Source organism: Cutaneotrichosporon oleaginosum, assembly GCF_008065305.1.
Source record: "Cutaneotrichosporon oleaginosum strain ATCC 20508 chromosome Unknown ATCC20508_contig03, whole genome shotgun sequence".
NCBI classification, from domain to species: Eukaryota; Fungi; Basidiomycota; class Tremellomycetes; order Trichosporonales; family Trichosporonaceae; genus Cutaneotrichosporon; species Cutaneotrichosporon oleaginosum.
In genome coordinates, this window is record NW_027072172.1 from 311,185 (window position 1) to 336,977 (window position 25,793).

At 61.4% G+C, this 25,793-nt stretch overlaps 12 protein-coding genes across 12 annotated transcripts; 7 read left to right on the forward strand and 5 right to left on the reverse strand.

The window, feature by feature from the left end:
- Positions 1–833: 833 nt before the first annotated feature.
- Positions 834–1,316, forward strand: COLE_03307 (uncharacterized protein; the record flags this gene model as incomplete). Its single annotated transcript, XM_018427098.2, has 1 exon — positions 834–1,316. The coding sequence occupies one exon, from the start codon at positions 834–836 to the stop codon at positions 1,314–1,316; it is 483 nt and encodes a 160-aa protein (XP_018274930.1).
- Positions 1,317–1,613: 297 nt separating this feature from the next.
- On the forward strand, positions 1,614–2,132 carry COLE_03308 (uncharacterized protein; the record flags this gene model as incomplete). The annotated part of the gene is made up of 1 exon (XM_018427099.2): positions 1,614–2,132. One exon carries the CDS (start codon positions 1,614–1,616, stop codon positions 2,130–2,132), a length of 519 nt encoding a protein of 172 aa, XP_018274931.1.
- Positions 2,133–2,954: 822 nt separating this feature from the next.
- Positions 2,955–5,965, forward strand: COLE_03309 (uncharacterized protein; the record flags this gene model as incomplete). Its single annotated transcript, XM_018425955.2, has 7 exons — positions 2,955–3,048; positions 3,157–3,180; positions 3,235–3,322; positions 3,508–4,358; positions 4,403–4,778; positions 4,813–5,473; positions 5,519–5,965. 7 exons carry the CDS (start codon positions 2,955–2,957, stop codon positions 5,963–5,965), a joined length of 2,541 nt encoding a protein of 846 aa, XP_018280661.1.
- Positions 5,966–6,563: 598 nt separating this feature from the next.
- On the reverse strand, positions 6,564–7,832 carry COLE_03310 (uncharacterized protein; the record flags this gene model as incomplete). The annotated part of the gene is made up of 3 exons (XM_065626277.1): positions 6,564–6,987; positions 7,043–7,262; positions 7,574–7,832. The coding sequence occupies 3 exons, from the start codon at positions 7,830–7,832 to the stop codon at positions 6,564–6,566; spliced, it is 903 nt and encodes a 300-aa protein (XP_065482358.1).
- Positions 7,833–8,435: 603 nt separating this feature from the next.
- Positions 8,436–11,525, reverse strand: COLE_03311 (uncharacterized protein; the record flags this gene model as incomplete). The annotated part of the gene is made up of 5 exons (XM_018422557.2): positions 8,436–10,663; positions 10,711–10,798; positions 10,898–11,188; positions 11,230–11,322; positions 11,400–11,525. The coding sequence occupies 5 exons, from the start codon at positions 11,523–11,525 to the stop codon at positions 8,436–8,438; spliced, it is 2,826 nt and encodes a 941-aa protein (XP_018280659.1).
- A 2,519-nt stretch (positions 11,526–14,044) lies between these two features.
- On the forward strand, positions 14,045–16,229 carry COLE_03312 (uncharacterized protein; the record flags this gene model as incomplete). The annotated part of the gene is made up of 2 exons (XM_018420276.1): positions 14,045–14,242; positions 14,295–16,229. The coding sequence occupies 2 exons, from the start codon at positions 14,045–14,047 to the stop codon at positions 16,227–16,229; spliced, it is 2,133 nt and encodes a 710-aa protein (XP_018280658.1).
- Positions 16,230–16,738: 509 nt separating this feature from the next.
- On the reverse strand, positions 16,739–17,254 carry COLE_03313 (uncharacterized protein; the record flags this gene model as incomplete). The annotated part of the gene is made up of 1 exon (XM_018426925.2): positions 16,739–17,254. The coding sequence occupies one exon, from the start codon at positions 17,252–17,254 to the stop codon at positions 16,739–16,741; it is 516 nt and encodes a 171-aa protein (XP_018280657.1).
- A 118-nt stretch (positions 17,255–17,372) lies between these two features.
- On the forward strand, positions 17,373–17,912 carry COLE_03314 (uncharacterized protein; the record flags this gene model as incomplete). The annotated part of the gene is made up of 2 exons (XM_018420030.2): positions 17,373–17,502; positions 17,629–17,912. 2 exons carry the CDS (start codon positions 17,373–17,375, stop codon positions 17,910–17,912), a joined length of 414 nt encoding a protein of 137 aa, XP_018280656.2.
- Positions 17,913–18,476: 564 nt separating this feature from the next.
- On the forward strand, positions 18,477–19,965 carry COLE_03315 (uncharacterized protein; the record flags this gene model as incomplete). The annotated part of the gene is made up of 3 exons (XM_018420275.1): positions 18,477–19,504; positions 19,541–19,769; positions 19,852–19,965. The coding sequence occupies 3 exons, from the start codon at positions 18,477–18,479 to the stop codon at positions 19,963–19,965; spliced, it is 1,371 nt and encodes a 456-aa protein (XP_018280655.1).
- An 86-nt stretch (positions 19,966–20,051) lies between these two features.
- Positions 20,052–20,940, reverse strand: COLE_03316 (uncharacterized protein; the record flags this gene model as incomplete). The annotated part of the gene is made up of 2 exons (XM_018426915.2): positions 20,052–20,134; positions 20,166–20,940. 2 exons carry the CDS (start codon positions 20,938–20,940, stop codon positions 20,052–20,054), a joined length of 858 nt encoding a protein of 285 aa, XP_018280654.1.
- A 1,671-nt stretch (positions 20,941–22,611) lies between these two features.
- Positions 22,612–23,490, forward strand: COLE_03317 (uncharacterized protein; the record flags this gene model as incomplete). Its single annotated transcript, XM_018422556.2, has 2 exons — positions 22,612–22,929; positions 22,978–23,490. The coding sequence occupies 2 exons, from the start codon at positions 22,612–22,614 to the stop codon at positions 23,488–23,490; spliced, it is 831 nt and encodes a 276-aa protein (XP_018280653.1).
- A 163-nt stretch (positions 23,491–23,653) lies between these two features.
- On the reverse strand, positions 23,654–25,723 carry COLE_03318 (uncharacterized protein; the record flags this gene model as incomplete). The annotated part of the gene is made up of 2 exons (XM_018426500.2): positions 23,654–23,841; positions 23,890–25,723. The coding sequence occupies 2 exons, from the start codon at positions 25,721–25,723 to the stop codon at positions 23,654–23,656; spliced, it is 2,022 nt and encodes a 673-aa protein (XP_018280652.1).
- Positions 25,724–25,793: the final 70 nt, after the last annotated feature.

Genomic DNA, 25,793 nt, shown 5'->3' on the forward strand with positions numbered 1-25,793 from the left:
TATCTCCGGGTTCCCCACAACTGCCTGCGTGCAAAGGAGGGAGCCGGGCAAGGGGACACCTTGCAAGTACCTGGTTCAGCACTGATGAAGCAGCACATGTGACACTTTTGCACCGCTCTCAGACTATGGAAGCGCCGGCAAATTGCGAGCTCGCGCGGTGAACGTCTTCGGTCTCTTGCCAGCTTTTACAGCCGCGCAGTGCCGCCCGAGTCCGGGAACGCAGTCCGATGGCTGTCCACCGTGAGCGACTCGCCGAAGGCGCCGCGCACGGTGCTGGCGAGCGTCGAGCGCTGAGCTTGTGGCCTCGTTCTATGGGACCACCGCGGCGCGACTTGGATAAGGCAAGCGTGCGGCCCGAGTCTTGAGGTACGTGCCAGCACGTCTAAACGCGCTGTCGATGCACGTGAGGGCGTGAGTGCACCGTGTGCACTCGCGTCTCGGCCCAGGCGCTTGTCTGCGGGAGTGAGGCTCCGTTGCGGCCTCTTGCGGCGTCTAAAGACTCAGCGCCGGACTACGTCACGGTGGACTGAGGGAATGGTTGCCAGAGTCTTTGCTTCTCTGCATGACGGTCGTGTACCCGGCTCACCTGATAACGCAGGCGACAAGCAGCAATATGACAGCATACCGGCGTTTTGCTTATAGGTTCATGGCCAATCAAGCTTCTGTACTACTATGTCTCGCGCCAGTTGGCATGATGCAGTGCGGGTGAGGAACACGTTGCACTGAACAGATCAGCAGAGATCAAACGCTCCTGATGCTTGCGTATTGATACGAGCTCTCCCCCCGGAAATCCGCAGTTCCGAGACCCAAGCACCCTATCGGCACACCTTCAAATGACCATTTCGTGCACATTCACAGAGCACGGAATCTGCATGATCGTCGTCGTCAGATTCGGAGAGGGCAGTCGGAGGCCGCAATCATTCGGAGACAGCCGCCTCATGGTGGCGACGTACGCGACGCACAGGCTGCACGGACGACAACCCTCCAGATCTAATCCGCCACGCGAGCTTCTACTGCCCCTTTTCCCTCTGCCTTGCCCGCATCCCCGGTGCCCGAGCCTTCGTCCTCGATCCGTCTTACGCCATACACGACCTTGCGAATCTCATTGTTTCACGGGACCGGAGAGGGTGCGGCTCGCTTGTGCGAGGCGCAGTGCCACGGCGCCCAAACGAGCCTTTTGGAATCTCGTTGTCCACTCGGGGGAAGGTTCGAAATTCACGCTGACCGTCTCGGTACTGTTACGTGCACGCTGTGTACGGCCCCTTCTGTCTTTTCGGGCGACCCCACAACGGGAAGGCTTTGGAGCGGAGCAGTAGACCTGGCGCCGAGTGTCCGCAACAGACAGGCAGTAGCGACGTGCTGTGCAAGCATGGACACGGTCGCGGCCTGGCTCTGTTCGTCGGGGAACGCACGGATCGCGCTTTGTCTCCTGCACGCTCGCCTCCTCGCTTGGTCGCCAAACCTCGGCTTCTCGCTTGGCCAGGTCCGACATGCCCAGACCCGCACGCGCCTGGCTATCCTCGCGCCGCCGGTATGTCTAGGCACGACGCGTGGGCCAGGGTCCCGCAATCAGTCACCGTGGCGCACACCTGCTACTGTACATCCGGCGCGAAATGGCGAGATTGGCTTGCGGGCTCAGGCTCAGGCTTGGGCTGGAAGCTGCTGTGCTTCTTGCTGAGTCAACGCCTCCACTGCGCCACAGAGCACGGGAAGCCGACGCGCATGCAGTCGGCGCGGTTGGTCGCTCCACGACACGGAGAAAGCAAGATGGAGAAGAGAAAGTTTTGATGCACGGTCGAGACCCGGGGCGCCAAGGACCGGATTCCGCGCCCCACAGACCAAGGACAGAAAGAGTAGAACAACGGAGTGATCAGGCAGAAGGAGGCCATGGGCCGTGGGCCAGGAGGCTAGGAGACTGGGGGGCAAGGCCTGTGCCGGGGATAGCGACCGAGTTCCTGAGGATTCAAGGGGCTTGGCAGCTTGCAGACCTCGTCGTGGTCTTGGCATCGTGTCGGTATCTGAGACTGGCGGCGACGAGAGGTGCGACGCAAAGATATGTTTGGAAGATATTTGTCCGTCGGCGTCTTGAGTGCCACGTTCAGGAAGAGGCACTGGACGCGCCAAGTGTGTAGCGGATGACCGGATGACTGGATGAGGATCGGCGGATGACGAGAGCCGCACGTGACGTGGCTGTTACGGGGGAGAAGGGCAAGGCACGGGCACGCATGAGCCGAAGGAGGGAGGGATATAAGGTGGGATTAACGTCATGCTGACTGGGGCGCGGCGACCCATGGGGAATGGGTTTGGCACGGATGGGGGTAATAGGAAATGGACGGTGGACGTAATGAGATCTAATGGGGTTTGATTAGACAGGATGAACTGGGGATTAGTATTTGTGAGTTATTGAAGGGGGGGAGAGGTACGATGAGGCACCCGGTGCACCTTTTTTCAGAAGTGGACGGGAGTCGTGTTAGTGGTGTTAGTGGTGTTAGTTGTGAGCGTTCCGCGTTGAGGGCAACAGAGGAGGAAAGAGAAGAGGAGAATGAGTGAGGGAGAGAGAGAGAGAGTGGGAGAGAGAGTGAGAGAGAGTGATTGGGAGAGTGAGCAGTAAGATTGAGATGGCGTTGCAGAGGAGGGGCAGTCTACGCCCTGGGTCACTCGTTTCTGCCCCCGCCCTCTTCCGAGGTTCCTCCATCTCCGTCGCCTTCCTCTCCCTTCCCCCCCCCCCCCCCCCTACCCTCCATGCCCTCCCCCACTCGACACCTCTTACCGCTCGCCTGTCACCAATCCAGCCTTACACATTGCTCACTCGTCAACATCCACCCACCCCTCCCTCCCTCCCACTTTCATCCCACTCATCATCATCATCCCACACTGCCCATCAATCCCTCACACTCCACACTCTGTTACCCCCCGCCCTCCTCCCCCCCCCCCCCCCCCCCCCTCCTGTCACCATGCCGGACCAGAAGTTCTCGTCCGAGCCAGGCCAACAGGCCCCGAGCAGCGGCAAAGCCCCTCGCTCATGGGTCCCCCGCGCGTGTGATCGTTGTGAGTACTTCGTCCAGCGGCGCAACCAGGAGGCGACCCAACTCCGTCGTCTCCTCGCCTAGTGGCCAATGCACAGGAACCACGGCACTCGTAGCTAACGTCAAACAGGCCGCAAACGCAAGGCTCGATGCGGTACGCAACTCAGGCTTCGGCTGCGAAATACGCCCCTCAAATGCTGACTAGCAGACCAACAGGTTCCATGCAGGAACTGCGCCGAGGCGAATGTAACTTGCACACACGACGCGCCGGTGCTCAAGCGCGGACCGAGGCCAAAGTGAGTGCTTTGCTCGTGTACCCGCGCCTCGCTGCTGTGCGAGGGTTGCTTTCTTCTCTTTTGCCACCTCATGAGGGGTTGGAACGGAGGCGTTGGAATGCGTTGCTCGTGCCACCTTCCCTCCCTCATTCCCTCGGCTCGGGCACCCCTCGCCGCTGTCGGACTCAGCTTACTAACCCCACCAGACCCCGTAACCGCGATGTCGAGTCGCGTCTCCGTAACCTCGAGTCCTTGCTCGCCTCAATCTCCAATGGCAACTCGTCGGCGGCCCTGACGCTTTCGCGGAGAGAGTTGGACCAGATCCGTGTCGCCGCCCACATCACCCCTGGACCCGAGACATCACCTGGATCAGAAATGAACGAGGCCGCGGCTAACCGAGAAACTAAGCCTTGGGTTGGCACTCCGAGTGAGCCAAACGCGACACCCAACCCCAACACCAACTCGACGCCCACTGCCCCGCCTGTCCCCACCCCCTCGATGAACGCCAACCACTTGCCGCCCAACGCCAACGGCGGTGCCCCGGTGGATGGCAACTATGTCCCGTCGATCATCTTTGACCCATTCGGCGTTCCAGGTCCGAGCCAGCAGCAGATCCCGAACGCCATGGTCTCGGGAATGAACCAGACCCTGGGACCGGCCGTCAATGACCCAACACTGTACCAGGGGATGCGCAGCCCGCAGCACAAGCAGGGCGGCAAGGACCTGCTGTATCGCGACGCTGAAGGCCAGACCAAGTGGCTCGGCCCAAGCTCTGGCATGCCGCTGTTGGAGAGGCTCAAAGTCAACGGCAACTTTAACCCGCCATTGGATGATAACGGGAACGCAATGACCGACGAGTGGATGTCCCTCACCAACGCCATCGGCGTTGATGTCGGCAACGCGCAGCATATCAATGACTTCACCTCCGCCAATCCATCTGCAGCGGTGTCTCCCTCCAGCTCTAACGACGACTTTATTTGGGAGCGCGTCACCAACGTGGTGCCATCAGATCTTGTCGACTCGCTGGTGCGCTCGTACTTTACTATCTCCCACCTGCGTGAGTTTGCTTCATGACGTTTAAAATACAAATCTAACGCCCAGTTTGGCCTATCCTGCACGCCCCGACGTTCATGCAGTCCTACGTCGACCCCGAGCACCGGAAGAACCCGTCGTTCGTTGCGCTTGTTCTCTCGATCTGCTCCCTGTCTTCGCGCTACACCCCAGACGACAGGTTGCGGCAGGTTAGAAAGACAGGCAACATGCTGGCGTACGACCTGATCGAGCTCGCTAAAGATATCACCGCACAGGCGTCGGCCGAGCGGTCAGATCTGTACATCGTCCAGGCGCTGTTCAACCTTGCTGTTGTGCAGGAGGGCACTGCCCGCACAAACCAGCTGTGGACGTTCCTCTCACAGGGTGTGAGCATTGCCCTCGACCTCGGCCTCCACCGTCGCAAGGACGAATACAACTTCAATGCGTGAGTATGGCACACTTGCCTCAGCTGATGTCAGCGTCGAGATGGAGGAGCAAAAGCGCACCTTCTGGGCTTTGTACTGCCAGACCGTCCAGGCATCCTGCACATACGGCCGCCCACCGATGCTCCGCCTCATCGATATCGACATGGACGAGCCAGCGGCTGTCGACGACGTGTACATTTCAGTCGACGGCGGTATCGGCACCCAGCCTCCTGACCGTCCATCAGTCATGGCAGGTTTCGTCGCCGGTGTTCGTCTCCACATGATCCTGGAGCGCACCATCCGCCGTGTCAACATGGTGACCCGCCCCGTGGAGAGCATCAACCCTTCCTTCCTCGACCTCGTCTCTGGAGGAACCCTGCGGACATACCGCATCCCAGATGAACTGGAGCTTCTCCCTCATGTCACGGACGGGTTGGTGGGCGACTGGTCGTTTTCTCCTTCGACTGTCTCCGACTCAGACTCTGTTCGCTTTTTCCAGCGCACACGCGTGTTCACGCTGCAGCAATTCATCCGACTGCTGTCTGCTCGGCACCGCTTCACCGAGCTGCTTGCTCAGCCAGAAGGGCCCGGTTCGCCAGGGACGTCGGAAGAGCAGGCTGTCCTGCAGCAGATCACGCAGTCTGCTCTCGGCATCATCGGCACGTATTCGATCATCGACACACAGGCTCGCCTCGACTACTTTGGTGCCCACGCCGTGAGTACACCTCGTGTGACTTCCTACGCCCTTTACTGACGTCAGATTTCGCAATTGACTCAGGCCGGCGCTGGTCTCATCGGCGTCATCTTGCATGTGCGCAATTCGCCTCCATCAGGCGACAACGTCCTACAGGTTGCGCTGCAGGGTCTCTGCGCGTCCATCCTAGTCCTTACGAAGCTCGGCCAGCGCCGCCCGGCAGGCAACCGCTCGGCAGAGCTACTCATCGAGTTTGCTAGAGCGTGTCGCATCACAATACCCGGCTTGCCAGACGGGGAACAACTTGCTGCCCCTGGCTCGGTCGAGGTGCCGATGCTGCGCGCGTTGCCGCGGCGAGCAAACTCGAACACGCAGGTCAAGGGTGAGGATGCCCTCAGCCAGGCTCAGTTCGATGAGTGGCTTGGGATAGCGCTCCAGGGCGCTCCAGATGTGTGGATGAACGCCGAGCAGCAGGCCAGCTATGCGGCGGACCAAGCGGCGTTCGCCTTGTAAACTAGGGAGTTCTCATTCATTGTGAATAGCCTTTGGTGGCGCTACACAGCGCCAGCGTTCCAGTGATACGGATCTTGGTACCAATTTGGTTGATATAGCGCTCAAAGCGCGTTGTATGATGCAGTGCTATTGTGGCTGAGCGCGAGAGCGACGCAATGACAACGCGTCCTGACAGTGTATGCGTGGTCGCCTATGTGCGAAAAACTTTTCTCCTCTGGCACGACCAGCCTGCAATTCATACTCGGCGCCAAGGCGATCGTGCAGGGAGGGTGCGCCGCTGCTCCCTTGCTCGGCGCTCAGCCGCGGCCCCGCAGCCGCGGGGGGGTCTCCCATTGGAGTGGAGTGGGATGGCGTCGCCAGCCGCATGTTGGCGGTACGTGCGGATACGTGTGCGTCCCGGGATCGCGGAGCGCGGAGGCGTCGCGACGTAGTCTCGGCGCTGAAGAGTGGCTGGCTGGCTCACCTCAACACACGTATGCCACGCTCGGCCGCGGGCTGTCAGTTATTCCTAGGTCGCCGAGGGTTATCTCGGCTCGCTCGCGTATCATCCACATCATCACATTGCCACTTCTGACTTTTCCTACACGTCTCCGCGCCGTCAACGTCCTGGACGTCCCGTCCTACGGTACCATATCTTTAGGCGACCGAGTCCGCGCCCTGGCGTCAGCGTTCCACCATCCTGCGCTGCTCTCCCAACCCTCTCCCTCCTCAATCCTCCACCTCCCGCGCCACTCACGGAAACCACAATACTCTCGCCCGAGATAAAGTTCGAGTCGGGCCCGACGAGGAACGACACGAGGTTGGCCACGTCCGTGGCCTGCACGAGCCGGCCCATCGGCGTGACTTTGAGGCGGGCTTCGGTGATCGCGCCCTGCTGCCCGCCGAGCTGCGCGCTGAGCGTCTTGTCGATGTCCGTCCACATCTGCGTGTCCACCGGCGAAGGACAGTACACGTTGCACGTGATGTTGTGCCGGCCCAGTTCTTTGGCGGCCGACTGGTTGAGCGAGCGCACGGCGAATTTGCTGCTGTCAGCGGGCGTACGCGAGCGGCACAGTGGGGCGACGCCGGCGCACTCACGTCGCGGAGTACATTGAGAAGCCGGGGTATCCCTGCCATCCAGCCGTCGAGCAGGCCGCGATGAGCTTGCCCCCCCCGCCCTGCTTGATCATCTGGCGCGCCGCGGCCTGGTAGCACAGGAACACGCCGCGGACATTCACGGCGTGCAGGTTGTCCATGGTCTCGACGGAGACGTCGAGGAACGGGCCGACGGGCGCGATGCCCGCGTTGGCGATCATGACTGGGGTTAGTTGGAGAGGGGGAGGCGCAGGGGATCGGGAGCGGGGCAGAGCATGGATGGCACCATGTGGCGCATGCGAAGCGAGGCTAGGGCGCGAGGAGCCGAAGCGGTAACTGAGAGCGAGATGCGTGCGCAGCTCCACCGATCATGTAAGAGGATACCTGACCATGCTCAGCTCCGCCGATCCGGCGTTCCGGCGTTCCGGCGTTCCGATGGGACTTGGGCCCGCGAGTGCTTGCCGATCGATGCGGTGTCGAACGTCGACAGGGCCGACCCGCTCCGCCGACCCCGTAATCCACCTAGCAACTCACCGTCAACGCGCCCCAGCTCCGCCGCAGCCTTCTCGACGAGCGCATCCACGTCCTCCTTGCTGCGCACGTCGCAGGTCACGGCAATAGCCTTGCCGCCGCCCGCGTTGAGCTCCGCGACAAGCTTGGCGAGCGCAGGCTGCGCGCCCTCGAGGTCGGCGAGCGCGAGGTCGAGCCCGTCCTTGGCGAGCCGGCGGGCGATGGCGGCCCCAATGCCCTGGCTCGCACCGGTGATGATTGCGACGCGGGAGTTGACCGTCATGGTGAGCGTGAGAGTGAGCGTGAGAGATGGGAGTCGACGTGGCTGGGAACGGGATATATTAGGTGGGAGTGGGCAGCGGGCAGCTGGCAGCAGGTGGTGGATTCCGGCATTCCATTGCCGCATGGGCTTGTCACTGCGGAGGTCACCGATCGTCAGCTGATCTCCGCCCGGCAGCTCGGCAGGGGCTAGGCGAGAGATGGGGATGAGTGAGGTTATACAGTAGGTTGGAGCATGTAGACCAGAGGTACCAGGTCTAAAAATGTGAAGCGGCTCTCCGTGTCCACAGATGACAGATTCAGAGTTGTTTGATGAATTGATGAGCAGCGATTGCTTTGATCGCTCGGATCGCGTGTTCGGATCGTCGTGCCTTTCACATCACAACTCGGTCACCATCGCTTATCTCGCAGTTCCCAGGATTCCCGTTCCTGCCCCAAACCCCACAAAGCATCTCCATCTGTCCTTCGCGCCTCTCGTCACCCCATCCATTTCTCTCCACGCACAGCAGACCAGCAACCCTGGTAAATGCATAGACATACGCTCTACTTTTGAATGCACATGTGATGACCCCCGTCCCAAATTACCGCCATGCTACCCTCAAACATCCTACACACCAAGACTCTTGCGGTTCTGCCGTCCACGGTCCTTTGCCCGCCGCGCCGCACGCAACAGGCCCAGCAGCGCTGCCTTGATCTTGTCGTTTGTCGGGCTGGCCTGGTAGTCCTGCAGCGCATGAATGAACTTGGCCTTGTCCGCCGCTGGCAGCACATGCCCAGGGATGTTGGCCAAGGCCTCAGTCGCAAAGCTCTCTGCCTGGGCAGCGGGCACAGATGAAACCGCCGCTTGAACAATCAGCGGCAATTGGTCCATTCCGTCTTCCGGGAAGCCCTGTACGAGGCCCTGCAGCACCAGCGCCAGCAGCGGCTTTGCGAACTGGGCGAAGACGGCATGCAGCTGCGCCTGGTACTGCCCCTCCGCCATGCGTCCGGCAAGCATGTTTAGGGTGTCGAGGCACACCAGGATGGTCTGCGGTGCCGGGCACAAGATGGCGGCAAGCGTGTGAGACACGGCCTGCGACAACGCCGGACAGGAGAGTGTCTGCTGCGGCAGAGCGTCGATGTACGCCATGAAGCAATGAACATAGTCGTCCATGACGTCGGCAATCTCTGTTGCGTCCTTGAGCGTCAGAAGCTTGCCCAACGAATCCGTGACCGTCTGGAAGGCGCCAATGAGCAGCTGCGCGAGAGCCTCGTTGCCGGGCCGCTGCGCGGTTCGGGCAAACTTGGTTGCGATCTTGCCAGTTATCCAGAGATATGACGAATAGCCAGTCTGCGCAAACGAGGTAGAGAGGCGTGCCAGCACTGTCCGAATCACTGGCTCAAGTGCTCGCTCGGGGAAGAACGTCAGGCCGCGGCGGAGAATGGATCCTACGCGCTCGGAGATGAAGTAAAGCTTGGCATACCGCTCCAAAAGCTTGTCCAGGATCTGGTAGATGCTCGCCGCGGTCGGGTAGCAAGACTCCGGCACTGGGTCCAATGTCCGCACGCTGGTGAGGTACGAGTCGATTTGCTCAAGCGCATCTGCGACCTTCTGCAGGTCGACCTTGTGAGCCTCGGCCGGGGCGTTGGCCACCAGCTCTACCCGCTTGATCAAGGGCGCACAGAACTGCTGAAGCAGCGCGGCAGCGTCGACGGACGGCAACGATGAAATGACGAAGCCTATCGCCTCGCACACCTCGACCATGTCGGGTTGATCCAACTGCTCGCCGACGGTCGTGACGAACTGGTGGAGCTGCGGGAGGAAGGGAACAAGATGCCGCTGGCAGTCCTGGCACATGAACTTCATGGCCTGCGCCGCCGCTGCAGACACCTCCTCGTCCTTCATGTCGAATCCGGCCGAGATATACTGCAGCTGGAAGGATAGATTTTCGGGGTGACGGTCAATCCACTGAGTGTAGCGGGATATGACTAGAATGGCGGCGTAACGGATACGTGGGTGGTCCGGAAGCTTGGGAAGAATGTCCATGATGTGGGGCATAACCTCATCATCGTCCGGGTCGACCTCAGCGCCCATTGATCGCATGGAGAAGAGCGGGGCCTCGATTTCCTGCCACGAGGGGTTGGGCTTGGACATGGCGGCGACCACCATATCGTACGACTTCCGCAGGCAGGCCGGAGCACCAAGAACTTGGCAGCAGTCCTTGAGCGTGTCGCCCATGCGGTGACGGAAAGTTCGGAACTCGTCGCGCTCCTGTGGTGTTTGATTCTCGTTGTCGGCAGGGAAGTGGAGGTGGCCAATGATTGCAGACTGGAGGTTGACGTACACGTCAAAGTAAGGAGTAAAGCTCTCGTCCCGTGCCACGTCTGAGCGACGGTTAACGATGCCAGCCAAGATCCACCAGAACTGGAATGTAATGGGGACAATGTCGAGGTCGGGGTACGCGGTGCAGGCCAGAATAGCCTCAACCAAAGGGAACGCTTCGCGGGGGTGCATTTTGATGATGTCTCGATATGACTCGCCGGTCTCGCAGAACAGGCGACAATACCCGCGTATCCTGTCGGGGTCCTCCTTAAACTCCTCCAGCTTCGGGCGCAGAGCAATGATGCGGGGAAGGATCTGTTGAACGATCTCTGGGTTGTCCTGGACCTCCTGTGTCTCGTGAACCAGATCGCAGATGACGTCGACCGCAGCGTCAAACAACTCGTCCGACTCGAGGCCGTCAAACATTGCAGGGAAGAGAGGCGAGTGGGCAACAGCCATCACCGGGAACTCGCCGGCCCGCAGCCATGCCCGCATGGTCTCGAAGATGGCTACCTGGATGGGCGCTGTGATCCCTTGCATGTCAGCAAACACCGTTCCCTTGCCAGAACCGGCAACTCACCTGGAGCCTGGATGTACATGGACAGGATGGAGATGACCTGTTCTGCCGAACCGCTGACCAGTGCATCTACGGCGGTAGAGTTATCTTGCTGGGGGGGTTAGCGGAGTGATCACCGTGCGGTGGCATGACGAGGAAGGCCCATGCGATGTGTCACGGTGGGGACGATGCGCGCCGGACTCGGACGTACCTGTGGTGGCAATCTTGGGTTGAGCGACTCCTCGGCCAGCGAAGAAAGGAAGCGGAGCAAAACCATGACAGTGTTTGGGTCGTTGCCATACTGCGAGATCATGCCCTGCACCACATCAGTCCACTCTGGCATCTGGAGCGCGAGGTCTGCCAGGGCCAACGCAAGCTGTGTCAAAACCGCGCGCGACCCCGATGGTGCGCCGGGCTGAACCAAGGGAGTCAATGCCCCCAACAGCGAGTCGCGGAGGGGCGGAAGCGAATCTCTGGGAAGCTGAGAAAGGTCGTAGAGTATCTGGGTATATAAGCGAGGAAGGCGGCATTGTGGGAGCTCACCTTTGCACGCAAGGTCTGCGCCGAGAACATGCGACCTTCTAACGGCGCGGATTCATTGACGAGCAGAGTGTGGCATGTCTGCCATGCATCTACCTGCGATGGTTAGAGGAGTTGTGGGTCTCAGTGGAGAGATGGCATGTGTTGTTATTGTCAGTTGCCAGGGTACGCACGCTGTGCTGGAACTCTTGCAGCCAGTCGTTTGCCTGCTTCTTTGCCTGAGCGTCGGGGTTGTGGTAGAGCGCCTGGAGAGCCTCAAGCACGGTCGCAGTTGCCTGCTCATGTTGGGGAGCTGCCATGCCGAGGAGAGAGGAGGGAACACGAGGAGAGGGTCGAGTGTTTGTTGTGGTAATCTCTGGAACACTGGCTGGCGGCTGGCGGGGAAGTAGAGTTGGGAGGTGGACATGATGCAAGATCGGACCTGAGCTTGCTTGGGTTCTCCAATCAGTCGCGTGGCAGATGCCGCGAATGTGGCACTGATGATAAGGACACGTGGTTTATGCCACGTAAAAGTGCACGTGGAGCTTGACTCTCGGAGGTGAACGGGATTGCAGGCCGATCCCACCGACAGACGATCTGACGAGATGTGCGAGACGCGAGATGCGAGAGATCGAGAGATTGTCACCGCACAGGTCCCTTAGCACTGAGGCCCACAGACCTGCAGCCTGCAGCTTGGAGGCGTTGTTGTGGCGAAAGAAAGCCCAGCCACACCTACATCTTGATATTTCATAGCGCGTTAGGAAGCAGGCGTTGTGCATGGTGCATCACGAACTCTGAAGCATGCGTAGTGGAACCATACCTCACAAGGTTTGCTGGAGCCACGATAGACTCTCGGCATCACCACATCTCCCAAGGGCCCCGTGGCCCACCTTTGGCTGGGTGGCTCCGCATGTCCCCGGAGTTTCACGTGTTGGCTGCCGCCGGAGGGAGTGGGCGAAGAGCGGCCCTACTCGTCGACTGTGGCGTCTACCTGGATTTTCAGCCAAGCGCGCAAGTGACATGGCAGCTTGGCAGCGAGATACGAGACGTGGCGCACGGCTGCTGCTACAGAGCCCAGACCTCGGGGAACCACAGAGCACGGGCATGAAGCTGACAGGACAAAGAGAAAATTTGATCCCGATGACACCAGCAGAGTCGCCGAAGACGTAAACAATAGACTGGGTGGCAAAGGCACATCGCTCTCAGGCATTCAGGCATTCCACCCGCATCTGGCAGCTGATGACCACACGTACCACAACGGCATGCAAGCTGATGGGTCATGCGCATCGGTGAGATCGGGTCGAATGGTGTGAGCTACTGGCACCCTTGGTCGCCGTGCGTTGTGTTGTATAGCTGCCACGGAGCATGACCAAGCGCAAGAGACCCGAGGCATCTGGCCGAGGAGGTTGGGGCATTCAGCTCAGTGCCGTGTCAAGGAGGTCACATGCCACGGGCCTCACAAGCTGTTCATCGCAGGAGGAGTACGTTGTGATATCACACTCGAGCAGCATCCGGCCGTTCGCCCCGTGCCATACCGCCAAGGCCCGCTCTCATCCCCTGCGTAATCTCCAGACTTTGCTGCTGCAGCTGTTGCAATCTTCAGGAGGACCCTGGATTGAGACTTGAATCTTGCCCCGCTCTCGGCCGTTGGCGCTCATGATCACAAACAGCCACCCCGCCACCAGCCACTCAGAGTACCGGCCGGGACGGGCAGTCTTGTTATGAACGCATTTGAGCGAAATTCTATCTATCTACTGACACGCTCGCGCTCCTCGCCCCAGTTGGCCCCAGTGGCCCCAGACGACTTGGCTTACTTCTGTCCACTTGGGATGAAGGGGATGCTTCGACCCTCTGCATGAGCTATCGAGAGTAGATATCTCAGTGGCTAGCGTCGAGCTCGTGCCTCGTGCGCGATAATCGCAATCAGTTCTAGTAGTAGTGAGAGGGAGAAGAAGAGGAGCAAGGAGGCGACGTCGATGAATAAGGGACAGGGAATACCTCGCAATGCCAGGGCTAAAATACGTCAACGGGGGCCTGCAGATGTGCTGCGTCGGCCCCAAGGAGATTGAAAAAAAGGTTCCGTGCGCCCACACACGTTGCTCTGGCAGCTGGCAGGCCAGTTCCCCGCAGGCGCGAGTTTTCACCGCTCATCGCCCCCCCCTGCCTCGTGGCCCCACGCCCTGTCACCATCCACCGTTCGCCCCGCCGCCCACCCGCCACCCGCCCCGCCGCCCCGCCGCCCGATCTCTCTCCCCCCAGTAGTCCCCCCGACTCCGCCGAGGTGCAAGACTTCTCCACAATCCCCCTCCCCCTCCCCCTCCCCCCCCCTCTCTCGAATTCTCCAACTTTACAATCACTCCATCCACCTCCATCTCCACCTTTCCATCCATCAACCCCACACTCTTCATCTAATCTTCCATCCTCGTCACTCTCTCTCTCTCTCTCCATCTCACTCTCACACTCTCACACTCTTACACCCTCCCCATCCCTTCTCATCCTCTCACCCCTCCACCGCCTCCTATTCATCATCATCATCATCTGCCCACCCCTCCTCCTCCCTCGCCTCTCGGAAACGGGTACCGTGTCAAAATCCGAAAGCAGTCTCCTGTCTTATCATCATCCATCCACCCCCACCCTACCACCCTTGTCTCCAAATCTCCCTGCAACACATATATCCCATCAACTTACCTCCAATCTTTGCTCATCGCATCATCTGGTCATCCTCCTTCTCGACTAGCTCTCGATTAGCTCTTGACTAGCTCTCTAGTCTTCCACCCACCCACTCGGAACTGGCTTCCTCCTTGCTTCTCTAATGTCCCAACACCATCAACCAGCAACAATGGCTGAAGCTTCCTCGGATAACCCCTTGGCCTCCCTCCCAACTCCCGTTCCAGACCCCATCACTGGTCGTCTGGATCCCAACGACCCCGCCGTCAAGGCTCTCACCGATGCCGCCCTCAACATGGACAAGAGCAAGATTCCCCGACCATACAAGTGCCCCCTTTGCGAGCGCGCTTTCTACCGTCTCGAGCACCAGGTGAGTAGCACCTAATTTCAACAAAGGAGGAGCAGGCGCTAATCTACCTCAGACGCGTCACATCCGCACTCACACTGGCGAGAAGCCTCACGCGTGCACTCACCCGGGTTGTGACAAGCGCTTCTCGCGCTCGGACGAGTTGACGCGTCATGCTCGTATTCACCTTCCCCCGGCGACAGAAAACGGCTCAAAGGGCAAGGCGAGGCTTGAAGACGAAGATCACGACATGGATGGTGACCGTCGTGGCCACCTTCCTCACCTTGGCCCCTCGTACGGCATGGACTTTGACGGTCGCCACGACTACGCCAACCCTTACCTTCCCCCGCTCGCCATGGGAAATGGCGCTGCTGCGGGCTCTGGAATGAACGACATCTCGGCCCTTGCCGCTGCCGCCAGCGACCAGCTTTACGAGCTTGAACGTCACGAGGCCTTCCGTCGTGCCGAGTATGAGCTCCGTCACCGTCAGATTGCTGCGGGTGCTGGCCGCAAGTCGAATGGCGGCTCGCCCAGCGCCAACACGCCTACCCCGTACGGCTTTTCGAACGAGCGCGACCGTATTACGCAGGGCGCCCCCGCCCCCAACGGCGGGCAGATCGTTTTCCCCGTGTCTGCTCCCCAGCCGGCTACGGCCAATCACCCCGCCGTCCCAGCCGGCACGCTTGCGGACCCCACGTATCTTGTGCCGCCCTCGTGCCACCATCCCGACTGCCACAAGAGTTACCGCAAGCGTCTCAAGGTCGCTCGTGAGACTGCCGCTTGCCCCAACTGCCTGACCCCGGCGGCGGGCGTCCCGCACAAGAGTCACGGCGCTAGCGGTGCTGGCCGCGGCTCGGGCTCCGGACCCCACGGTGGCAATGACCACCACTCGAGCAACGGGTCAACTCCCAAGGACCGCTCCGGAGTCGACTCGGCAGACGATCTTACCAAGTTGGCTGGTAACGGGCCAGGTGGCAACACGTACCACCTTCACCACGCGAGCCTTCAGCAGCAGCTGGCTCGTCTGCAGCAGCAGCACACTCAGCAGATGCACCAGCACAAGAACCGCCGTCACCACCAGCTCAACCCCTATCCGGTGAACATGCACCAGCACCGCTCCTCCCACGCGTCGCTCGCACCTTCGGCTGAGGTGTCGCGCGCCGCTAGCCCAGCGACGAGCGATTCGTCTGACGATGAGCAGGCTCCGCATGTGCATCACCCTCACCCGCAGTTTGCCCACACGAGCCCGGTGCTCGCAGGCATGAGGGGCATGTCTATATTCCCCGGCCGCAATGTCATGACCGCACCCGTGTCGGCGTCCGGCAGCCCTGTTACGTCGCGCGCCACCTCGCCAGTTGAGGGTGGTCACAGCGCGTCGTCAGGCAAACATGGGCCTAGTTCGCACACTGCGCGCGACGCCAAGAACCGCGCGCACCCGTACAGCACGCATTCCCACCACCATGGCCATGCGCTGCACCACCACGCGCATGCTTCCGTTCCCAGTTCGCCCCTTGTCTCTGCAACCAAGTCGCGTATGTCCCCACCCAAGCTTGACACTCCCCACGGCCACAAGAGTGTAGAAGAGATTCTGAACTCTTCGGCTATCCCGCCTCCGCCGCCTGTCAAGGACCGTACTCTTCCGCCGCCCCACTCGAACGCTGCATTTGCCTCGGTGCCCAGTATGAGCTACTCGCTGAACGCGGGCTCAGCGCACGCCAGCCCCGTTGGCTCGCGCTCTAGCTCGCCTGTCCACAACACGTCCGCTTCTTCGCACTCGCACTTGGCCAACTCTGTCCGCCAGGCCTTTGGCATGACCCCTATGTTTCGGGGGTCAGATACGCCCTCCACCGTCACAACCAACCCCTCGCCCAAGAGCGTAATTGGGCATTCGTCGCCCCCTCCAAAGCTCGCTCCCTTGGGTCACGGCAACCCTGACGTGAAGCCCAGTCTTCCCAGCTTTTCTCGGGGTCCCTCTCCAGTGCATCTGATGGAGCTGGACGGGCAGGCTTGAGTCTGGCCGACGAGGCAACTGAAAATGGAGCCCTTGACGCGCAGTGACATTTGTTGGAGCCTAGATACGGAGATGCCTGGTGTATGTACACGTCGGACAGTGGTAGATACAATACAATAGATGCGATACATTTTTTTTACACTATGATCGATACGTGTCGCGGGGGAAGAGGGTGGCGGGAAGCGGGTGGCGGGTGGCGGGCAATGGTGAGGATTGACGAGGCGTTGGATGATGAGACGGCCGACGTCAGCCGCAATGAGCGATAGCGCATGACGCCATGGCGATCCGGGCGGCGGTCAGCGTCAGCGTGGAGAACAGGGAGGATCGAGACCGCGCGCGGTGATCGCTGAGCGTGAGCTTGGAACGTGCGTGCGCCTCCGCGTGATGCGGAGCTCCTATAACGGTCTTGCATCCTGCATCCTGCATCCTGCATCCTGCATCCTGCATCCTGCATCCTGCATCCTGCATCCTGCATCCTGCATCCTGCATTGCCTTTGAGCGTTCCATCATCAATCTGTACGTCTGCTCATCCGCCGCACACCCGAGCAACCGCCCAAGCGCGCGCATCCATCCGATTCCTGCAAAATCAAGGCATGATGGATTTTTCCGCACCCTGCGCGCCTGCCTTGTGCACGTTGTCTTGGCCCTCTCCCTGTCGCCCTCTGGCGTCTAGCCTCTGTCGCCAAGAAGGCACTGGAGATCGGTCCAGCCCAGTCTTTCAGACTTTCGGGCTTCGGGCGGGCGATTAACGAGATACGCGGAAAAACTTGGGCCGCGTCAACCGCCCGCGTCACGTCTGCGCCGCCTCCGGCTGTTCCGTCTTCCCCGTTCCTCCTCGATGCCGTGAGCGGGAGATGTGCTCGGATCCAGCCCAGAGTAGGAGTCAGGACGACACGATCGTCGGGCGGCAGCCGATGACGCGAAGCGCGAAGTGAAGCGAGCTGGGTCGGCGACGTAGCCACGCGGCGAACACGCGGACAACCGGACACACACAGCGTACAAGTGGGCAAGCGCAGGCCCCGCATACACCCCACACCCCGCCTCGATCTCAACTCGCCCACTCACTCGCTCGCTCGCTCACTCGCTCTCAAGATTCCGCGCTTACCCCTCCCCACCACCCGTGCCCTGCGCGCACACAGCACCATGTCCAAGACCTCCCTCTTCCTCTGTTACTGCCCCGACCGCACGGGCCCCGGCGTGCTCGAGACGCGCCTCAAGGTCCGCGCCGAGCACTTTGCGGGCTACAAGCGCACGCTGGAGGCGGGCAATGCTGGTGCGTCCGGGCGGAGCGCGGAGCGTCGCTCGTCGCCGGCTCAGTGGGCTGTGCGGCTCAATCGCTCCTTCCGCTCCACACACAATGGTCACTGGCCATCGCACCGCCGCCGCGCGCTGACACCAGAATTCGGCCGCGCGTTCCTCCCGCCCCCCGGCGACGAGCTGTACTCCCCCGACCGCCTCGCGGTCCTCCCGCCAAACGTGCAGCCCATGGGCGGGAGCGTGCTCATGCTCCGCTACCCCAGCCTCGAGGAGGCGTGGGCGCGCGTCAAAGAAGACGTGTACTATACCGCCGGGGTGTGGGATCCCGAGCGCGTGTTTGTCACGCAGATCGCGGACCCGCCGCCTGCGGGGACCGTTGCGGGTGTGGGGGACGCCGCCGCGATCACGGGGGGTTTGAAGGGATAGGTGTGAGGGGGGTCAGAAGTCGTAGCAGGATGCAGTCATGGCGGGGGTGGAGGGTAGCGCGCGCGAGGAGACAAGTGGAGTGCATGGAGGTGAGAGGGGGTGAGAATACGCACGGCGAGGGTGTGGCGCGTTTGGCTTCACAACGAGCTGGATCCGATGGGTTGGCCAGCACAAGACAACTGCTATGACCGAATAACTCTCATCGATAGCAGATCACCGCCGTGAGCTGGCAAAACGCCCAGATTCGCTGTACAACTGCCACACATAGCCTCACAACCCGTCTCCCGCCTCATCAATCCCAGCGTGCATCCGTTGACATCCCCAGAGCGCCATGTTGGGCACCGTCCTCCTCCACACCACAGCGCTCGAGCCTGCCTCTCTCCCCACAAAATGAACCCCCCGCAATCGGATATAAGCGATTGACCCAGGGCTCGGCGATCTCCGCTGATTGCCGCAGCCCACTCGACTCGAAGCGACTCGGGCAACCTCGACAAAGTCATCAGCTTATCGGGTCTCCTGATATCTTGCCACGACACACTCACGCATCATCTAACGTCCACAACCATGACCTCGGACACGACCGGACCGTCCCTTGCCGCAGGCGGCGCCGACGCCTCCTCGCGCGTCCTCCACCGCTCCTTGGGCCTCGGCATGCCGATGGCAACCCGCGCCGAGGGCAACTACCTGTACATGAGCGACGGCTCGCGCATTCTCGACGCGAGCGGCGGTGCGGCAGTCGTGAGCGTCGGGCACGGCGTGCCCGAGATCATCGCCGCCGTCTCGACACAGGTCGGCACGCTGCCGTACGTGTCCTCGGCTGTCTTCGGGATCGAGCCGGCCGAGGAGCTCGCGCGCAAAATGTGCGAAGAAGCCGGCATGGCGCGCGCCATCTTCCTCTCTGGCGGTTCCGAGGCCGTCGAAAGTGCCCTCAAACTCTGCAGGCAGTACCACGTCGAGAACGGGGAGCCGGCGCGCGTGAACTTTATCGCGCGCGAAATCTCGTACCACGGCAACACGATGGGCGCGCTCGCGCTCGGCCGCCACAACCGCCGCCGCAAGCTCTATCTCCCGCTCATGCCTGAGGGCGTGTTCCACGCCGTGTCGGCGTGCAACGCGTGGCGCTTCAAAGCCGAGGGCGAGAGCGACGCGGCATACGTCCAGCGCTTGGCGGACGAGCTTGACGCGAAAATCACAGCGCTCGGCGCACACACCGTTGCAGCGTTCTTCGCCGAGCCCGTCGTCGGCGCCGCATCCGGATGCGTCCCCTTCGTCCCAGGATACCTGCGGGCTATGAAGGCCGTGTGCGAGAAACACGGCGTGCTCTTCTGCCTCGACGAGATCATGTGCGGCGCGGGCCGCAGCGGCAAAATGCATGCGTGGATGCACGACGACGCGCGCCCAGACGTCCAGACACTCGGGAAGGGGCTGTGTGGCGGATACGCGCCGCTCAGTGCTGTGCTCGTAGGCGAGCGCGTGGTTGAGGTCTTGAGGAAGGGCACCGGCGCGTTTGTGAACGGATACACTTTCCAGAGCTCCGGAACGGGGACAGCGGCCGGCCTCGCCGTGTACAACTATATTAAGAAGCACAACCTGTGAGTGAGGAACTCGGTCGCACCCACTGACATCAGCATCGAACAGTGTGCAGCCCGCGGCGAGCTCCTCGCCAAGCTCTTGAGAGAGCGCGTGGCGCCGCTCAAGCATGTCGGCGACGTCCGCGGCATGGGTCTTTTCTGGGGCATCGAGTTGGTGACCGACAAGAAAACAAAGACACCGTTCAAGTACGAGGATAACGTCAACGGCAAGTTGGCGGACGCGATTCTGGCCCGCGGCGTGGCCGTGTACCACGGCGCCGGATGTGTGAGTGACCCCTCCCTCGCCCCCACCCCTGCAACTGTTTCGTTCGACTCCTCCGCCCTCATATTGACACATCTAACCCCAGGCGGACGGCTGGGAGGGCGACCATATCATGATCTGCCCACCATACACCATCACTGAGGACGAGGTCGCGCACGTCGTCGACGTAATCGTCGACGCGATTAACGCAACGCTCTAATCTACGACTGCACTATGGACTCTGCTCATAATTAACGCACTGTTTTCCGCAAAGATTGACTGTGGTCTTGGACCTTTTTCTTACACCTACGCTCTCGTCACTCGCCCCACCCTCGCCGCCTCGCGCATAAACTCGCGCTCCTTGTCGCTACGACCCGCATCCGGCTGGCCTGTCGTCAGCCTTACCCCGTCACCACTCACGCTCAGTAAGCTCGACTTCGACCCAGTCGACCATATCTGTCCAGCGCGCCGGTGCGCGGTTGTGCCGCACTGCATGATGTACGCGATCACGGCGCCACGCCGAGGCGTCCGCGGAACGGTTGTCCCCTCCCGGATACGTGTGGCCCGAGCTAGAGTGCCCGACCGAGCTTGTGCGGCCCAGCGACCCGTGCCCATGGCTCGAGCGGGTATAGCTGTCCACGCTGGCGCGGTAGTTGTCCCAGCTTTCGCGCGCCTCGTAGCTCGCCCGCTGGCCCTCGGAGCGGACGTACCCGATCTCGGCCCGCCCTTCGGTGTAGCTCGCCCGAGGCGAGCGCGCAGCGCGCACCTCGTACGGCGGGTTGTACGTCTCGCGGCTCTCGTTTCGCCGGTGGCCCGTCCCGACCCCCACAACGTGCTCCTCCTTGGCCTGGTCCTTCTCCCACCCGTCGTCAATCCACGAGTGCAGCCGCATGCCGGGATCGCGCTTCCGGCCGCGCTTGAGGCGGAGGCCGAGGAGGGAGGCGATCGCGCGTGCACGCGCTACGAGGCGCCGTGCCGTCGAGGCCTCGGAGGAGCGCGAGGACGTCGAGTCGTGCCGCCTACTCAGAGGGCTCAAAGAGGAGGGCGCGCGGTTCATTTTTTGTGGGACGGAAGCGGACGAGAAGAGATGGGTGAGGTGGATGCGGGGATAGCCAACCGCGGCCGAGACGAAGGCGGAATTGGAGGATGGACGAGTCCACACCTGAGACGGTGTACGGTGTGGATGACCATACATCAGAGCTGATCATAGCTGTGCACAGTTCACAGGGGATGCTTCTGTGGTAACGAGCACGCACTGGTCTGCCGCCTTGACGCGGGGTGCGGGGAAGCGAATTGATGCGATCGCAATGCACGGCCGTTGTTTGTCGAGACATTGAATGGGGAGATGGGCGATGAAGGGTAGCTCATGTGGTGAGCATTGCCGTACTTTCACAGCGCGTCCGTGCGCTGGTGCCGAGTCGTCATTTCACTGACCGTCGGCTCCGGGCGTCTTGCTGCAAGCGATTGCGTCCAGTCACTCGCTCAAAGACACGCGTCCGCTCACCACTGCTCGTCCCAGTCCAATGCTTCCACTCGCCATGGGGCGGTGCCCAACCTCGACAAAAGACACAAGACTCCAACTTCCTAATCAGAGCCGGCAGTCACCCGGAACAATCCATGTGCAGAAAGGTTGAGTCGAGACCTCCGGCCTCGAGTGGCTTCTGACGGCACCGAGCACAATCAGTGTGAGCGATATAAATGTACGACTATTGTCCCATCTCTTTCTGCCTATGTCCTCGTTTCTCATCGCCACTCACTACACGTACTAGTCTCCGAGTCCTCACCTCACACCAATGCCTCCCAAGAAGCAGCCCACCAAGCCCAAGCCCGACGCCAAGGGAGCCAAGTGAGTCGCTGTCGCCACCCAGCGTACACGAGCACACTTGCCGTCTCCAAACCTGGGATCTCGGAGCTGACAGCAGGGGTAGCAAGGACGACAAGAACGCAAAGGTAGCTCGCTACCCACACTAGGCTGACCACAGGGCGGCACCAAGACCGGCGCTAAGCCTGCGGCGAAGGGTGGCAAGAAGAAGTAGTTGCGTCTTCCGACCTTCTCAACCTCATGAGTCGATCCTTGACAACCACACGTAGACGAAGCATATGTACGCATTACTAGAGCCGTGTGTGAGTGGATTCGGCGAGGAGGGGGATGCCGGAACATAATTAATAATTGAGTCACGGTGGAAGTACTGATGGACTATTGGATGGGACGCTAAACACAGCAGAAGTCGTGAACTCCTGGACACCTTTCCGCATTTGCTTCAGAGTAACCCCACCATCTCCCCACACCACCTCATGTTATGCTACGGCTCAGCGCCACAAATACATCGCAGCATAGCTGGCCCCGCAATCTCGCCCGCGTTGAACACCGAGACATGCATGGATGAAGTACTGCCTGAACTGAAGCCACGTGCTTATCGGGCCTGTGTGGACGGAGGATTACGGCGGATCTTACGGCCGATTGTCCGATCGGGTCAACCTCCTCTCCTCGTCCTCGCTGCCCACCCAGCATCTCCTCAGCATCGATCCGGAGCACGCCCGAGCCCTCGCAGAGGGCCATTCATATCTGAGAGCAGTCCCAGCATGATCGCCATCGCGTGCGTGCCTCATCATTTCGTGCTCTCGTCAGCAAGTCACCGCTCTCACCCAACTTGCCGATCTCGTCACGAGTGACGTATCTGTCGCAACTTCTGCTCCACATATCTCCCCCACATCGCGCTCGGATCGCCCATCGCTCCGTCTCTGAGCGAGACACACCATAACCTCGACCTTCAACAGCCCCGCCGACACCCCCGTCGGCTCCCCCTCGCTCCCGCCGTACGGCTTTCCCCGCCCACCCTCGTGGGACCCCGAAGAGGACGACGACATGGCCTCCGCCCTCAAGCTCTCGCCGGCGCTCAAGGCGCTCATCAAGCTGCCTGCCGCGCGCGGCTCGCCGACCCCTGCCCCTGCCCTCCCCGTCCTGCGCGGGCTGTTCGACCGCGTCCGCTCGCGCGGTGAGGCCGGCGGCATCGGCCGCGACACCTGGCTCTCGATGAACACCAGCGCTCTCTTCGCGATCAACAGCCCTGACGCGTTGTGTGCACTCTACGACTACGCCGTGGCCTCTGACAATGTCAGGGGTCGCGTGCAGGCCGCCGCGGTGATGCGCGAGTCTGGATTGAAGAGCATCTCCTTCACGGGTGTGAGTCCACCAGTCCGCGCCAAGACCGGAAGCTGACGCCATGTGCAGATTCCCAAGGTTATTAACAACCTGAACGCGCTGCGTGACCACATGCCCGAGGACGTCAAGGCGGGCCTGTCGACGCAGTCGCTGCGCCAGCCCACAGACATTCCCGCGCTCTTCGCGCGCGGCATGGCCCTCTGGGACGGCATCTACGAGCCGCACAGCAAGAAGCTCGTGGCGAAGCTCGCCGACAGCCACCCGGACCTGCCCGTGCACATCCTCAACTCGCACTACGGCCCGCTGCTGTCCGACCCCGCTGTGCAGGTGCCCGAGGGCGCGTTCCTCCTCGGCCGCGTGCTCACGTCTGTCATTGCGATCGCAGGGCTGCGCGCGCAGACTGGTGTCGGACCGCAGGTTACGTCGCACGTGTTCGGCCTTAAGAAGGCGTTGCTGGAGGGTGGGGGCGGCGACGGGTCTGTCCTCCAGGGGCAGGAGTGGCTCACGTCCGACGAGGGTGTGACATGGGTAATCGAGAGCGTGGACGAGATTGGAGCTGTCATGCGTGGCGAGAAGCAGTAGACGGAGCAAGCAAAAGGCGGCTGCGTGCAGTCATTCCAGACTTTTTTTTTGTACCACATCTGATGTACGCATCGAATCGCTTTACGTGAGTCGTTCTCGTGCGGTTGTGCACGTGCACCTATGATACGTGACATGGGACATCCATAATACAACTAATCTCTGCTTACAACGTCGTGGAATTCCGTCTGTCGCCCCAGCATGTCGCGTCTGATGACTCTGCCCCGTCGGCGCCCCACTCCAGCTCGAAGTCGAGGAGGAGGCGTTGGAGCTCGGCGATGATTCCTCGTTCGGCACCGGTGCCCGGCACTGACTCGACAGGTGCGTGATCTCGAGGCGCGTGACTGCTTGAGGCTAGTCACAGGTTAGCGCGGGCTCCCTCCTGTCCCGCCTCCGGCTCACAGTACACGATGCGCTCGTCCCACGCAGCCACCTCCTTCCAGTCGCCTTCTGGTGCGTCCAGCCCGAACGTCGCCTTCTTGTCATGCAGGAAGCGGCGCGCACACTCGACAGCCACGGCGTCGCTGTCCCGCGCCGCGTCGGCAAGAAGGAGGGTCGCGCAGAAGATGTCGCCGTGGCGCCACAGGATGCGGCGCCCGCCGGCGAGAAGCTCGTCCTCGCTTTTGGCGAACTCGGCGCGCAGGCGCGTCCACGCGCCCAAGACCACCTCGCGCTCCTCGCCTGATGGGAGCGAATCCTTGAGCCATGCGTCGACCGCACGCACCATCGCGCCGCCCGCACGCCCCTTGATCGCTCTCACGAGGTGTGAGGAGAGTACGTTGGTCGTGCCCTCCCAGATCGGGTTGACGTTGGAGTCGCGCACCGCGCGCGCGAGGTTGAGCTCGGGGTTTTCTACGTTCTCCATATATCCCACGCCGCCGAGGCTCTCCATGCATTCCTGGAGACCCCAGACGACATGCTTGGCCGTGTAGGCCTTGGCGACCGGCGTGATGATGTGCAAAAGAAGCTGGGCCTCCTCCGCGCTGGCGGGCGTGAGAGGTCCTCCGCCGTGGCCGACGTCAACGGAGCCGAGGAGCGCAGCCGTGAGATGCGAAAGCAGGACGTCCGCGCGATACTGTAGTGTGATGGCCGCAATCGTCTTGTTGAACATGGGAATCTTGGAGAGGGTCGTGTCCTTGCCCTGCTTCGGGAAGCGTCGGACGCGCGCAAACGCCTTGACGACGCCGAGACCGCGGCCAACACCCGCCACAGAGCCGACAATGTTGTAATATCGGGTGACGTTGAGAATCGTTGAGATGACAGGCACGCCGCGCCCCTCCTCGCCGACGAGCCATGCCCGCATGTCGCGCAGCTCAAGCTCGGCGGTGGGCAACGCCTTTGTGCCGAGCTTGTTCTTCAGGCGCTGGATGCGAATCCCGTTCATCTCGGGCTTGCCGCCAACCAGCTTGCGTGTGGGGGCAAAGAAGCAGGAGAGGCCGCGCTCGGTCTGCGCGAGAAGCATGACGCACCCGCAGTCGGTGGCGGATGAGAACCACTTGAAACCGTTCACGGTCCATGGGCCTAGCGGCAGGCCATCGACGTCTGTTTCCCCCTCTCCACCAGAAACACGAGCAGCAACGGTCTGCGTGCCCTGGACGTCGGAGCCGCCGGCGCGCTCCGTCATCCACTGCCCCGACGTCCACGTCACCTTAGGGTCGGTGGAGAGCATGCGCTCGAGTGCGCGTTTGAACACCTTGGTGCGCGCGGTGCGGAGCGCTTCGCTGTCATATGCGGGAGACACGTATCCGCTTGCCAAGTCGCGGCGGAGGATGCTGATGGCGCCGTCCTGCATCGCACTGGGGCAAGTGACGACGGCGCTGGACCCGCTCCACAAATGCAAGCGGGAGAGCTGGACGAGCCTTGCGGCCTTGCCATACTTCGTCTCATTGCCAGTCGCAACAATGCGCCCTTCGGCGATACCAATATCCTGTAATGCCTGCCACCCAGCGGAGGTGACAAGGGCATCACCGACCGGCTGGCCGAAGGCGCTGAACCCCGAGCCGGAGAGGTGGGGTAGGTCGCGCTCGGCGTTGACGACGTGAGCCCACACGTCTCGGGCGAGCACACGGTCGCCCCAGGCCTTGAGATCTGGCGCGAGTTCGTCGAGAACGGTCTGTGGAAGGAAGAGGGCGGAGGCGCGGCGTAGGGAGGCGTCCTCCTCATACTGATTTTGCACGACGGGATGTTCTTGGAAGAACCCCGTTGTCGAAGTGGCGGCGACAAGACGCTCGGACATGGTGGAATGGATGAAACAGAAGTCGCCCTCACTGCAGCTTCATGGCATATGGCATATGGCATATGGGGGT